The 16,025-nt window shown below is 29.9% G+C and overlaps 1 protein-coding gene across 1 annotated transcript in view; it reads left to right on the forward strand.

Moving 5' to 3' along the window:
- LOC111640824 (transcription elongation factor SPT6-like) overlaps nt 1-16,025 on the forward strand; it is a 143,850-nt gene that overhangs the window by 113,814 nt on the left and 14,011 nt on the right. Inside the window, exons 23-29 of the mRNA XM_023386887.1 lie at nt 1,365-1,532; nt 4,344-4,471; nt 4,553-4,718; nt 9,010-9,199; nt 12,826-12,974; nt 13,920-14,060; nt 14,144-14,250. Of these exons, the coding sequence (XP_023242655.1) occupies nt 1,365-1,532; nt 4,344-4,471; nt 4,553-4,718; nt 9,010-9,199; nt 12,826-12,974; nt 13,920-14,060; nt 14,144-14,250 (1,049 nt within the window). The remainder of the gene's footprint in view (nt 1-1,364; nt 1,533-4,343; nt 4,472-4,552; nt 4,719-9,009; nt 9,200-12,825; nt 12,975-13,919; nt 14,061-14,143; nt 14,251-16,025) is intronic.

The raw sequence follows: 16,025 nt of genomic DNA on the forward strand, positions 1-16,025 counted from the left end.
AAGTAATATTTTAAACCGTTTGATTTTTGTATTAAAGTTTTTTATTTTATTGATGATTGATTCAATCAACTAATTTGTTGATTGTTTGATTGTATTAACTTGATTCTTTAGATATTGAAAATTAAATAAATAACATTATGTTAATTTAAGCGTACAGAAACGTTGCTGTTGTTCCAGCAAAAATCTTATTTTCACTTTACCGAGTGCCTAGTAGGTAATGTGCAGATTACCTAGATACTCTGCACATTACCTAGGTAATTTGAGAAATAGAACAATTTTAGCAACTTTAACGGATCACTCTAGTTAATGTGCAGATTAGCTAGGTAATGTGCACATTAACAGATTTCGAGCTTTAGTGGTAACATATATACTTACTGAAAGCTGTTGCAGATTTCGATAATTTTGTCAGTCTTCATGATTTACATTGTATTTCTGCTTTTAGGTTTAACCACTGTAGTGGTGGTATTTTAATTATTCAGTGTCTATATTTAAAAGTTGTGAAAGTATTTTAGTATTTAGATTTGAGTTTGGTTGTTGAGATTTCAATATTCTCTTTGTGTATTATTCCTAAATACACCAAATTCATCTAATAAACAAATCGATAATTACAAATATGTCACATTAATCTTGTATAGCTTTGCAGTTACTACTTAGAATGTATCACAAACATTTTCAACCCATTTCTAGGGTCTTCCTCTACAAATTTTTCTGGTCCAATTTCGATTTTTAAACACTCGGGTCTCCAATGCTTCTATCTTCGGAATTTATTTTTTAAAATTTCGAACATCGAAAAATAGAAAAGCAATACTACCTTAGCGATATATGCCAACGAAAATGGAATTACACCTAATCTACAACAAGCGACAATGATTCGACAAACCCGACATATAAACCAACTGCAAAATCTAGAAGCGTTAGTAATTTTTAAAGCGGACTGCAAAGGCCTGTTAATCAATTTTAAAGAAGAAAAACAACTATCAAGAGCATGACAGGCTGTTTATGATGCAACGCTACAGCACTCATCTGGCTGCTGCAGGCACACGTCGTTTGGAGATTCAAATTTTGAATTTTAAAAAAATAAATTCCAAAGATAGAAGCATTGGAGACCTGAGCGGTTAATAATAATAATTATTTTTTTAAATTTTAAACGGAACATTTCCTTTGTAAATAAATAAATTAATTAAATTTTTTAGCAGATATACAGTTTGTCAAATGTTTAATGCCGTAATTTTGAATTTATTTTGATGTTTGTTAAAAAATTTACAAAATTATTATAAATTTTTTATAATTGCTATTAAAAATAATGAATACGTAATATATAAATGATTAATTATTTGTTGTACTTACAATTTGAATTGTTTCAGGAACACATACCTAGAGAAGATCTACTTAATGCTTTGTATCTTGAGTTTGTTAATCGTACAAATGAAGTTGGAGTAGACATAAATCAAGCCATTGCTCATCCCCATACTTCACATTTAGTTCAGTTTGTTTGTGGATTGGGTCCAAGAAAAGGCGGTGCATTATTAAAGGTATCTTAAAATTGAGTTTATCTTCTCATTTTTTCTCAAATATTATTTATTTCAAATTAATATAGTGGATTATTAATAATGTTAGGTGAATTGTAATAGAATCTAAATGGAAGATTTAATTTATTATGTTTTTCATTTGGAATATTCTGAATTTTAAAAATTTAGAAAAACAATTTTAAATATTTTATTATTAATTTTGTTAATGTAAAGTTATAGTTAATTTTTTCCATGTCTAGTTTACAGAGTAATTATTGGGATTCAAACATATAAATCATTGTTTAACTCAACATCTTCCTGTACAACTGCTAGTAGTAGTCTACTCCATGCCATCTTTGTTGCAGCAATGTGTAGGGGATAATAGTGATTTTTAAGTATAATTAGCTAGCCAAACTCAAAATAACTATATATATAAAATTACTTGTTCTGACTGACTGACTGAGTCACTGATTCATCATCGCCCAGAGCAAACCACTGAACCTCAACAGGTGAAATTTGGTACACAGTTAGGGTACTTCATGGAAATGCACACTAAGAAGGGATTTTCCGAAATTCCCCATCGGGGGAGAAGGAGAGCATTAAGGCTAAACCGGAAAAACGGTTTCTACTGTAATATTTTAGATGCAATTTTTTGTTTTTAACTGCGTTTTAGTAGGGTATGCCATGTGAATGCACACTAAGAAGGGATTTGTTGAAATTCCCCAGTGGGGGGAGGGAGAGGGAGAGCATTAAGGCTTAACCGAAAGAACAGCTTCTGTAATATTTTAGATGTGATGTTTTGTTTTTAACTGCGCTTTAGTAGAGTATGACATGGGAATGCACATTAAGAAGAGATTTTTCGAAATTCCCCTGCAGGGGGGAAGAGAGAGCATTTCATTTCAGACACTGTTATAAATATTTTTATATATTTCAATTTTTTAACCAAATGTTTGAACCGTTTTAAATTCGAATTTCTTTCTGCTTATTGGTTCGATTATAGAATGATTGTACATGTTTCAGAAAATTTATCAAATTGAAAACAGTTTGTTTGATTCTCGGCAATTCTCATCATTCTCAGTGGTAGGTGTTATATAACAATTACTATGGTTGTTGAAATACTGAATATAAACAGGGTTTGCTTACAAAACCTCCGCAGGCGAAGTCGCGGGTAACAGCTAGTAATTATATGTTTAAGATAAAAAACAGTTATTACACATTATGCTACTTATTGTAAAATATTTTTAATGAACTACATTGTGGTGCATTACCAAATTATTTATTTCAGAAGGATTTTCTTTCCAATTGAGAACCAAGAATAATATGGGCCTCTACCATTTTTAATTGAATTAATTTTAATGAAGAGAAATTATCCTTGTAATCAACAATTAAAAGCAATCCTTGTAACCCCTCGATGTGGGTTCTTGTTTGTGGTGAGGGGACCTCCCAGAGATGGTTTAGTAACTTATCTTTACCATCCCTGGGATCTGAATGCCCACCACGTGTTTGCCGTGCGTGGAATCCCGTATGCCGGAAAGGGGGATCCTGGTAGTTGAGGGGCAACATAACGTCTCCAACACACTGCTTTGGCCCCTGCTTCGGATAAATGGGAGGCTCAAATCATGCTCCATTTCAGTCAATCGGCTGGTCGTTGAGTCATTCTTGACCTCGGCCTGGTTAATTTGTGATGTTTCGTTTATGTGTATATATGTTCCCCTATTTATTTTCTACCCTCATTGTACCATGTGTCGTGGCGCAATATAGCCTGCATGGCTTTTGTGCCAAAAAAAAAATTAACCAACTAACCAATCCTTGTAAATTAAAATTATTTTCTATCCTTGAATTTATCATGATAACCACTATTATCTTAAATTTCAAATGCTTTTCTGTAGTAAATAGACCATTTTTTTTATTTTATACTTATTAAAATTATAGTTTCCTTAAGCTTACAATTTTAAATTAAGAATTAACTTTATTTTAGTTTTTCTTTCTCTGAAATATCAGATTCCAGATGATACTTATGTCTTTCTTCTTTTCATAATTACATAATTTTTATCAATTATTTTTTTGCCTTTTTAAATATTTTGTGTTCTTCCAAAATGAATGCTACATTTTTAAATTACTGTAATTACGTTGATTATTACCTGAGAAGTTCAACTTATGCCAATAGATAGAATAGCTATTCAAGTCCTCTCCCATCTTTATTCAAACATATTGTCATTTACTACCTCTAAGAAATGCCATAAACAAAAACAACAACTGTAACAGAGAAAGGCATTTTGTGTTCTGCAGTTTGCAAAGTTGTAATCGCTCATTATTGTGCAATACAAGTAATCTGCAGGAGTTGAATTATGGCTGCTGTGGAAGGAATTATAATTATGATGGAAATGCTGTAGTGAGCATAGGAAGAATTTGAGTATCGGTCAGATGTGGATGTGAGGTGCATACATTGGGAAACTGTAATGGGCAAATGTAAAACTCGGGCAGTTTTCAATGTTTTAATGTACAGATAATAATTAACATAATCATAACAGTTAATTTTAAATGTTAAGTTAAAATATAAATATATTTTTTGTAGTAATTAATAATGTAATTATAATTTGATAGGGTTATAAAAATTCTAGTTTCTTATATTTAAACTATATGCTGCTTTATAAAGCATAAATTTCTCAATATGTGATAATTGTACATCTCTCTAAATTTTTGATTTATCTAGATTTATGAACATTTTTTGTAATGAAGATTCCAAATTTTAAGAATTATATTCATTTTGTTGCAACATTTTAAATTAAAAAGTAATTTATGATAGTTACACAGAATTGTTTTTTGCTATTTTAGAATTTAAAACAGACACATCAAAGATTAGAGAGCAGAACGCAACTTGTAACCGTTTGTCGAATGGGTCCCAAAGTGTTTATCAATTGTGCTGGTTTTATTAAAATAGATACCAGCTCTCTTGGCGATAGGTAAATATAATAGTTTTTTAAGCATTAAAATTTTGAGTTTACTAAATGATGTGTTTGAAATTATGATTAATTTCTTTTTAGTACTGAAACATACGTTGAAGTGTTAGATGGGTCTCGGGTTCATCCGGAAGCATACGAATGGGCACGCAAAATGGCAGTTGATGCTTTAGAATATGATGATACTTCAGAGGATGTTAATCCTGCTGGAGCACTAGAAGAAATTTTAGAAAATCCAGAGAAACTAAAGGTTTGTTAAATTTTATATGTTAATTTCAAGTTTAGAAAATATAAAGTCATTTTGAATGAAAAAATGTGTGTGTTGTTTATTTTTCTATCTCAGTTAATAAAGTAATAAGTTAAACTTAAACATTTAGCTAAATGATTAAAAGTTGATTATAACTATGACATTTATTATTTTATCTGTTATAATGTAAAATACAGTAGAGCCTCGATTATCCGACCCAATTGGGAACTGGGGTTGGTCGGATAATTGAAAAGTCGGATAACCGAAAAGTGTGAAAAAATCCATTATTAGTGTAGTATATTATTATATCCCATGTAATCAGTATATTANTTTTAGAATCTCTATTTTCCAGTTCTACATGAATTCTTTGTTCTGCCAGTTCCTGAAGGTCATTGTTGGTAAGGCTCTCACCAGAAACCTGCTGTAACTCCTCAATATCCTGCTCGTCTACATCTCCTAGTCCTGCTGTATCGATTAGGTTGAGTTTGATCAATCTAACAATACAGCAATAGGTTCTTCTCATTGAGAATTCTTGGTAGTTTCAGCCGTAACTTCTTCCACACTTTGTTCATGCATTTATCAGTTAATTCTTGCCAAGCAAAGTCAATATTGCCTATGGCATCCATGATGTTATATTTTTTCCAAAATTGCACAAAACAAACATAGATTTAAGGGAAGTACAGTGCTACGACGAATTGCCACTTTTTGCTGATTGGTTCATGTTTGGGAATAATTGTATTATATACGAATCAATGAAATGCCGTGTAAATTTTGAGCGTTTTTAGGCTTCAAGCAGACTGTGCTATATTGAATCAGCATTAATTGAGGCAGCGTTAAGCAGGGTCTTACTATACTGTAGTATACAGAAGCCATAGTAAGGGTCTAGATGAGCCATAATTTGGCCACTGTGTTAATATAATAATCTGTTTTGAATTAAGGGAGTTCATTACCTACTCTTTGAACATAAATGTATCAAACTATCGGATTGAACAGAAAATTCTCGCACTTTTGGATGCATTTTATGTTACCAAGAAAATTTTATGTACGGAATTGACTTCAGTCATCAGTGTAATTACCGTTGTTGTTGATCACTTCCTGCCAATGCTTATGCAAGGGACAAGTGCCATCTTGATAAAACTCTGGTGGCTGTGACTCGAAGAAGTTGGTCAGGCTGGCCTCTAAGTCGGCTTCATTGTTGAACTCCTTGCCAGCCAGGTGACGGTCAAGCATGGCAAACAGGTGGTAATCCGAAGGTGCAATGTCGGGGCTATATGGCAGGTGGTGCGAGACCTCCAATTCAGGTCCAGTAGCTTTTGGCAGGTCTGCCTAACCATATGTGGCCGTGCATTGTCATGCAGCAGTATGATATTCTGGTGTTCCAGGTGGGTCTCCATCAGTTTCTGCTGCAGACGTCGAGTTGTTTGCAGTAGAAAGTTGCATTGATGGTTATATTTTGTGGCAGCAATTCATACATGATGATTCCTTTTTTTTTGGAACAATAGTCATAAATGAGGAGCAGGCAAACTTGATCTTTGGTTAGCAGATGTTGGTTGGTCATGGTAAAGTAGAGTGAGAGGACTGGATTTGGTATTTTCTTATAGCATGTACCCCGACCTGTTTATATACTACCACGGAACATTCTAGAATGTTCCAAAAAGTGCGAGAACTTCTGTTCAATCAGATATAAAATGGCTAAAAAGTTTATTTATAATGTAATTTATGTTTTGGATAATGATTAAAAAAAATATTTTTAAAGAATATAATTGTACCATACTTGTGAAAAGGGAAATACTTAAAAACCATTTTGCATTTTTTTTTATGAAACAACAAAGATTGATTGAAATATTTAAAAAAACATATATACAAATTTATACTATTATTTTTGGAAATGTACACTTGAAGATAGTAATTCAATTTTCAATTTATTGATATACTAGCAGGTGACATATTGTTTACGTATTAAAAAAACGTTGTTTAATTCTTAATCAATTGTCTAAAAATTAATGTCTGTTAGTCATCTTTTTATATTTGTAGGCCTACCTACTTTACCATGTGCTTCACAACTCTGCCTTGATGGAAAATAATAAACCATGTGCAGTCATATGCTATGAGATTTTCCTTCTGGTTTCAGATTTGTGAGAAATTTTGACATTCAGATTTAAATAATAAAAACTAATGATGATATCATAGTTTAACAATACAGTATATTTCATTATTATAATATAAATCAGTGATAGACTGCACTATATTCTATAAACTGTCTGTGTGGTTTAGGAATGTTGGGTTTATTGTTCTTGGCTCTAATGACTTTATATAGTAAAGTGTTTGATTTTTGAGATATTGGAATTTTTCTTGAAACTTTTGTCTAAAAGCTACCATATGGATAATTTCAAATGTATAGGATGCTTCAAAATGGAAGCAACTTTGGATATTACAAACTTTGAATTATATATACAGTATATATATATATCATATTTATCTACTCAATGCATAGTATAAATTTGTACTTAATAAGTTATTTATTATAAAGTTTGTTTAATAAATAGTATTAACCTTTAATAGTATAATACTGTATAATTTAATTTATTTAATTTATATGTTATATCTTATGGAAAATTTCTTGCAGCTTTCAGTTTTTTATAAAATGGTCATTTTCTTAAAAATAAGTTCATGTTTATCCCATCTCTAATTAGCTATTCATATGTTTTATATATGTTACCGCTAAAGCTCGAAATCTGTTAATGTGCACATTACCTAGCTAATCTGCACATTAACTAGAGTGATCCGTTAAAGTTGCTAAAATTGTTCTATTTCTCAAATTACCTAGGTAATGTGCAGAGTATCTAGGTAATCTGCACATTACCTACTAGGCACTCGGTAAAGTGAAAATAAGATTTTTGCTGGAACAACAGCAACGTTTCTGTACGTTTAAATTAACATAATGTTATTTATTTAATTTTCAATATCTAAAGAATCAAGTTAATACAATCAAACAATCAACAAATTAGTTGATTGAATCAATCATCAATAAATTAAAAAACTTTAATACAAAAATCAAACGGTTTAAAATATTATTACTATTAGGGAAATGAATTTGCAAAACATATGATAAAATTGTACTTACTTATTAGTGCAATCTAAAGATTGGTGACACTTTGAATTACGTAGCAATTGGTTTTTGCGACAAGCACGCCTATTTGTGGTACATTTAGATTTGCAGTCACATTTTCTGAAACCCTGCCCAGTACCAAGGGATTGTTTTATTGCTGTTTGACGTAAAGATATTTCTACAGCAGGGACATCCATCTTCTTTCGTTAAAAATCTCTCTTTGCAAACACTGAATTCAGATTTTGCATACAATTGTTTTAAAATACCTGTTTTAGTATCAAGTTTATAAAAGCCATCCTCTGTCTTAATAAGAACCACAGCTAAAATTGAATGTGCATCAGTTTTTGCATCAATTTTCTAATTTTTCAAGGTCTTCTTCAGTTTTTATCAAATGTAATACACTTTGTGGTATAATAGAAGAAGACTGGAAGAGTGGAAAAATTAGAAGATTCACAAGAGACTGTGATTATGAGATCACAGTCAAATCTTACTCAAGAAGACATTCTGTTATCCCCCGCTTCTGCAGAATCATTTATAGAAATACAAGAATTTATCAATAATAATTTTAAACTGCCTTCTATACCATTGATTGATGATACAGTCACGAAGAATATTCAGTTACCCTGCACCTCCAAGGAATCACCTCTTCAAGTTGAAGAAGTCATCACTCAGTTACTCTCAACTTCAGCAGAATTGCCATCACAGTTTCGTACAGAGCCTGTAAAGAGCACTCACTATACAAGACATAGTCTGTATTGTTTGCTCAAAAGCAGCATCAAGTGCTCACATGTGTAAATCGTGTGATATGTTTGTTTACGTAGTTTGTGGTGAAGTAGATCCTAAAGAGAAAGGGTATGGTAAGAATTTATTGTGCATCATCTGTAAAAAGAATATGAATCAGAAAATACAGCTTGATGAAGCCAAGAAATGTTTAGAAAAGCAAGCAAAGAAAATGTTAGCAGTTTCTAATGCAAAGCACCCAAACGTCGATGAANTTAGATACATAAAAAAATAAGGAAAGAATTTATATAAAGAATGTAATTTATTAGTTAAAACTTTGGTGTATTATATTTAATTTATATAATTAACTTATTTGTAAGATAGTATAATACAATTTGTAAAGTTTTATATGTGTATGCAGATTTTTAAGTTTTGAATTTTTTATATTAATATTTTAAAAAATAGGACTTAGATTTAGATGCATTTGCTGAGGAATTAGAAAGACAAGGATTCGGTAACAAGAGCATCACTCTTTATGACATACGTGCAGAACTGAATTATCGTTACAAAGATCTTCGGACGCCTTATCGACCATCGTCGGCCGAAGAAACTTTTAACATGCTCACAAAAGAAACTCCACACACATTTTACATTGGTTTGTATTTATTTATAAGTTTTGAAATTAGATAAATTATTTATATAATTATTTTTAAAAAGAAATAGTAATCTATCTCATTACAGTAGATTGTTAATCTTTTAGACAAATTATTGAGTAAGAAATCATTAATTTGGCAAAATAAGCAATCAAAAATTTCAGTCTCTTACTGTTCTTTTGCCATTTTGTTTCATATCTTTAATATGTAAAATGAATTTTGATATGTAACCCAATTGAATACAGGTATACCTCGACTTACGTCGTTTCGAGTTACGTCGTTCCCGATTATACGTCGTTTGTCAAAAATGTATACGGAAAAATAAAAATCAAGTTTAAGTCATTTTATTCGACTTTACGTTTGTCCGCCACAAATATTAAAGTCGTAATATCACTAGAAAAGCGTTTAAAGCACATAAATCACATTAAAATATGTACATTTACAAGTATGTACTGTATTTACAGTACAGTACATGCATTCGTAAATTTAGATTACTTTTTTCTGTACTCTATTAAAAACTAAAATTTATTTGTTTGTAAGCTTAAAATAGATTCTTATTAACCATATATTATTAAAAATGCATTAATAAATAAAATGCAGAACTGGGAATAGTAATTTATGGTTTTTCCTAGTGACAAGTAGATTCTTGTCACTAGGAACAAGTAAATTCGACTTACGTCGTTTTTCGACTTAAGTCGTTTTCCTGGAACCAATTACTGACGTAAGGCGAGGTATACCTGTACTAGACTCGCCTCCACTAATTGTAGGGGCTAGTCCAATATTCAACAGGAAACAGTTGTGTGCATGGAATCTCTGTCTTATTGAAAAATATATTTTTTTAGGATCTAGCAGTAGAGTTCTTTGTTTATGATCCCATTGATAAATTCAAGATTTTTTGACCTCAAGAACAGATTTTCTGTGGCCATCCAGAGTTTGGTAAATTTGTCACAGTTCCATAGATTTGAACTTTTTCACACTACTTCTAATAGTGTTTACATAAACACTAGTTAAAGTGGTGTATGTTTTAATAATCTAAACCACTTTTGTTAAGTCAAATAATTTTTTTCTCTTGTTGCTTATGATAGTCTCCTTCTATCCACCCGCATAAAGTTATTTTTGGTTGATTCAAAATGTTAAAGTCTGTATTACATTCTACTTCAACTTACCTTAATATGATTATATAAGATATTAGTAAATTTTTTCTTAAGCAGTATTTATAGTTTTTTATAAGGTTGATTCTTTTTTGACATAGAAATCTACACTTGCAAATTAAAAAATTTATCTTTTGTAAATTTATGGGGGTTAGAAAAGTTCATTTTAATCTAGTTTTTTGTTTTTATTATATAAGTTAGTTTTCATTATATAAGTTGATTTGTATAAAAGTTATTTGGGAGTTTTCACTCAGCATTGCAAGGGTGGGAAATGTTTTTTGACATACTGTAACAAAATCTTTGAGACCAACTTTCCTAAATGATGGATCTGTACCGTTATTAGGAAATTGTGTAAAATCAATTTAACTAGAATAAACTTCATTGATTTAACATATTAGAGTTTTCTATTATGTGAATTGTAGGCATGTAATTTGTGTTTATGACTTGAAGATATTAGGTGACCCAGTTCTATAGGCCCAAAACAAGTAGGATTTTACATTGGTTTGCTGTAATAAAGTAGTATTTAATGTTTTGAAAAGGATAGTTATTTAATAATACAAAAATATGATTTTTTTTTTTAAAGATACACATTATTAATTTATACTGCTTTCATATTTTTTTTACAATTGTAATATGGTAACATAGCTAATTAACAAGGATTAAATGTTTTTGATATTGAAAGAATTTATGAGAAATTGCTTCATTAATTTCATAATTTTGAAGAAATCCTAATTTCTGGAAAATAAATAATTTTGTAATTAAATTGATTTTTATTTGGATTCATAATAATCTAGCAATTAGTTTATACTGTATAAAAGTGAGGCTTTTGAAGTGTGTTTTTGCCATCTTTGAGTGTTTTAGTTCATCATTTCACTAAGTAAATAAATTCATAGATTCAGGATAAATACAGTAGATCCCCCTATAAGACGGTAGATACGTTCCGTTCTTTATGAATCAATTTTGTAGGAATCATAGTTTACGGACTACGGCTGTTTGAAAGGTTTTCTTTCATAAAATTAATCGATTCTAGACTAATTCGACTCAACATTTCCAAAATACGTATATTTTTTTTAAAATAATCCGTATAAACTACGTTATAAACAAAAAATTGTAGGATTACTTACCGAGTGTGTACCCTTTGACTACGCTCGTTGCTAAAGCTTGGTTTCGTCGCGGAACAGCGCATCAAATTGCGGCCGCGATTTCTGATATTATTTTTCTGCGAAAACTTCGTTGACCTTTGGAGACATCATTAATATAAATAATTTTTATGGCCGTTAAATAAGAAATGTTTCTTTCACAAGAAATGTATAAAATTACAGTACTAAACAGACGATAGGTCGCCTAACTCGCCGTAGCGTGACGCTAGACGGCGAAAAATATATATTTAATTATAATAAAGTTACAATAAATTAAGTTAATATATAATTATATATACAGTACCTAATTTATATATAATTAATATATAATTATATGTACAGTACCTAATTTATATATAATTTATATAATACTGTCCAGACGATAGAAATCTCTCCGTAGCGTGGCGCTACGGACGGCGGGTAAGTAGTTCGGCTGCCCGATGACGTTTTACGTATTATAGGAGTTATTTTTACCGTTGTTTACGGATAATGCCACAATTTTTATAGGAATCATAACTATAGGAAATGGTTTTATAGGGGGATCTACTGTAGTGTAGAAAATTTTGTGTTATATAATTGAAAGAATCTGCTTATTGTAGAGGTAATTACAGTATCATCCATGTAATGCTATCAAAATTAGCTTGTCCTAAAACATAGAGGTTAAAATATGTTTATAATTTTTTTGTTTATAATAATCAGAGTTTTGTTTACAGCTGTCATCCGGTTGGTTTCAGATAAAGAGGCATGTTTAAGTTGTTTTTTTTTTATGCTGTTAGTTTAACTAGTATTTTAAACAGTGATTAAGAAGACATTGTTTTAAGTGTTATTTGTTCACAGAATGGTAATTTAAAGAGCTGGCTTTGGCTTTTCTTACTTCATTTACAAGCTGAATAAATTACTATTATTATTTATTAAATTTTCAAGTTATATATTTTTTTAACTATTTTAACAAATCTTTTTAATGTCAGAGTTTAACAGGAAACCAGAATTTCTAGTAGTTGTAGTTTTGATTACTTACCTTGTTTAGATGTTATCATCATCGGTATAGATGTGTTCCAAATTGATTATAATAAGATTCTACTTCACTTATTCTTTTGGAAAGATTTGTTCTTATTCATTGATGACTGATATATATTGATGTAGAGATTATTTAAATATAAACAAAGAATTGATAAAACATTTGGTTATATTGATTTTAATGTCATAATTTGACTGAATTTAGTGTATCGTTTTGTATATTTTGCAGAATAACAATCAACTGTGCTATTAAATAGATAATTTGAAAAAAATAATCTATTTATTGCATCATAAATAAGTAAAAAATTTTTAAATTAACAGGAAAATTAGTATTAGTACAAGTTGTTGGAATTGCACGAAAGAAACCTCAAGGAGAACAATTAGATCAAGCTAATCCTATTAGAAATGATGAAACTGGTCTTTGGCAATGCCCATTCTGTCTGAAAAATGATTTTCCTGAATTGAGCGAGGTTTGTGTTTCTTTGTTTTTTGCATTGAATTGTGTATAAATATTTCAATACAGTAAAACTCCAATTATCTGGGTGCTGATTATGCAGATTGCCCTTCGACTTTGTTAAAAGTAAATAGGTATGTAGTATAATTATGTACATAAGTATAACAAAAAAATAACTATCCTAAGAAGAAATTCAACTATCTGGACAAACCCAAGATCCAAATTAATTCAGATAATTGGAATTTTACTGCATATGAATAATTAAAATCTATCATTTGTAGACAAAACATCACTTGTACTTTATTTTGCCATAATTAATAAATCAATATATTATTAAATATGATAAAATGCAAATATGTAATAAAAATGACTTAATTAACAAAATCAAAATGAAGTCAGTAAAGTAAAGTTGTAAGTTCTTTATTGCTGGTTTCAGTGAATCTTCTGGCCTTGTCAGCTTACAGTAGACTTGCTTTATAAGCAGCTTACGTATAAAAACCGGTATAGAAGGTTTTGGACCATCTCCTATAAGCATAATGCTAATAAGTTCTAAATAACTATATGTAACATAAAGTAAAAACAAAAATTTCTGTCTTCACAAGGCAAATAGAATCTTCAGAATTAATTTTAATAGGAATTATTAAGGAAGAAGTCTTGTAATTGTTTGTTGCAACACTTTGAAATAATACATTAGTCAAAGCAGTATAAAAATAAATTTTTATTTAGTATTCCAGATGATGATAGTTATATACTATAAAAGTAAAAAGTAATTTAATAAAATTTAGTAAATTGACTTTATATTGTTTATGAAACTGAGAAAACTTTGTTATTTATTTCATTTTTGTGTAGAGGAAATCGATAGTTTAATTGCTTTTATTTTGCAACCGACTTTTGGGTTTTGACATTTATTTAATTAGTTTAATTAACACTTCATATTAATCATAGTTTAATAAATTTTCAGGTGTGGAATCATTTTGATGCTGGAAGTTGTCCTGGACAAGCTATGGGAGTAAGAGTGAGATTAGACAATGGTATTTCAGGTTTCATACCTACAAAAATGATAAGTGATAAGCGAGTTACAGATCCAGAAGAACGAGTTAAGGTATGTTGTAAATTACCAATTTTTGTAATTAATTTTTATTTATAATTTTACATTTAAAATTTATTCTATCCCTTATTGTTTAGATCGGAATGACATTACATTGTAGAATTACAAAAATTGACATTGAACGATTTGCAGTAGACGTAACTTGTCGCTCTTCGGATTTAGCCGATAAAAATAACGAATGGAGGTTTGTAAAAATAAATAGCATCTTAAAAATATAGTAATTAGTTCTTATATTGTACCTTTATCAATAACTCTATACCTATATAATAATTTTTTTCCTCTTTAAATCATTTTATTTAAAACTAGCTTACCTGTCGCGCATTGCTGCGATCTCAGAAGAAACGAAATTCAAGCAAACTCGTTATGATAAAATTAAATTTACATTTTATCATTTTTATTGAAACTTATTATTAATTTTCATTGGGAAAACATTTCAAAATGTCGTTTCAGTTCTATTTATTTATTGAAGTGCTTGTGGATACACGATATTTTTTGTTTTTCCATCTGGTGCATACACGAATAAACCAGAAGGTTTTCCGACGTGTGAGCCGGCCACATACAGTTGTACATGTGAGAAGCACAGATTCTTTAAATTTAGCCCACATATTCGCAGAGATTGTTAAAAATGCGATATTTCCCATTTTTATATATATATTTTTAATCCTTTATAATTTTGATTATTTAATTGCTCCTTCTTCTCTTCCTTGGCATGTTGTGAAATTTCTGATAGTTAGATAATAAACCGTTTTATTGTAATTTGTCTTTTTAAATTAATTTGAGTCGATATTAAATTTTGGAAAAGGGGATCCCTAGATCGGTAAAATAGGCAAATTTCCTCCTACGACTTTGGTTGTTGTTTGAGATACAGTTAAGGTTTTAACAAAGTTTGAGCGAATACCTAATTAACAAAAAAAAGTTGAAATAAAGTGATTAATTAAACAAAAATTATTACAAATATCGTAAATAACAGTTCACAAATGCATATACAGTAGAGCCTCAATTATCCGACTCAATTGGGGACTGGGGTTGGTCAGATAATTGAAAAGTCGGATAACTGAAAAGTATGAAAAAATCCATTATTAGTATAGTATATTATTATAATCCATGTAATTAGTATATCAGTATATTAGTATATCGCTATTAACCTACTTTGCGTTGAATTTTCTTCGATGTTAAGCCTAACAAAAATTTTCTAAAATAATAATCGTTGCTATTGTATCATTAAAAATTAGAAAATTAAGCCTCGTTTAAATACTGGCTCCCTTTCATGGTCGATCCAGTGTTGCCAGCTAAAACATGTAAAAACAATATTAAAGTAGCCAAGACATAGCCAAATATTGTAGCGCCACATCACTAACGGACATTTGAAATTTGCCGACTAGGACGGTCGGTTAACCGAGGTGTCGGTTAATCGGGGGTCAGATAATCGAGGTTCTACTGTATAGAGATATTTTTTGGAGGGGAGGAAATGGTCTTCACAATTTGAAATCGATCGAACACACAGAACACACAGTGCTTGTATACACGTGTGCCATCTATCGTAAGATAAATGTACTATGCCAGAAATCTTTGCGGGAGTGTATTAAACAACTTGCTAATGCAATCAGATAAACGGTGTGGCAATGCATGAAGCACAGACACACACACATACATTCATTTTTATATATATAGATAATTTGAATAAATAGTAATTGTGATAGTTTTAGAGGCAATATTAAATATCATATGATAAAAAATATTTCATACAAATATACAGTAGTTATAAATGGAGTTATTAATATTTATTATATCCATAAAATATGTTACTTTATTGATCTATACATATACATACAAAACATACGTACATACATACATACATACAAAAAATACTTTACAATGCTTGTTCTTTATGTGTATGTATAAGGAATAAGCATAAAAAATTTTTATTTTTCTCTTGCTTCAAACATTTAATTGAAGTAT

Source organism: Centruroides sculpturatus, unplaced genomic scaffold (genome assembly GCF_000671375.1).
Source record: "Centruroides sculpturatus isolate CEXI.00-Female unplaced genomic scaffold, Cexi_2.0 scaffold1123, whole genome shotgun sequence".
NCBI classification, from domain to species: domain Eukaryota; kingdom Metazoa; phylum Arthropoda; class Arachnida; order Scorpiones; family Buthidae; genus Centruroides; species Centruroides sculpturatus.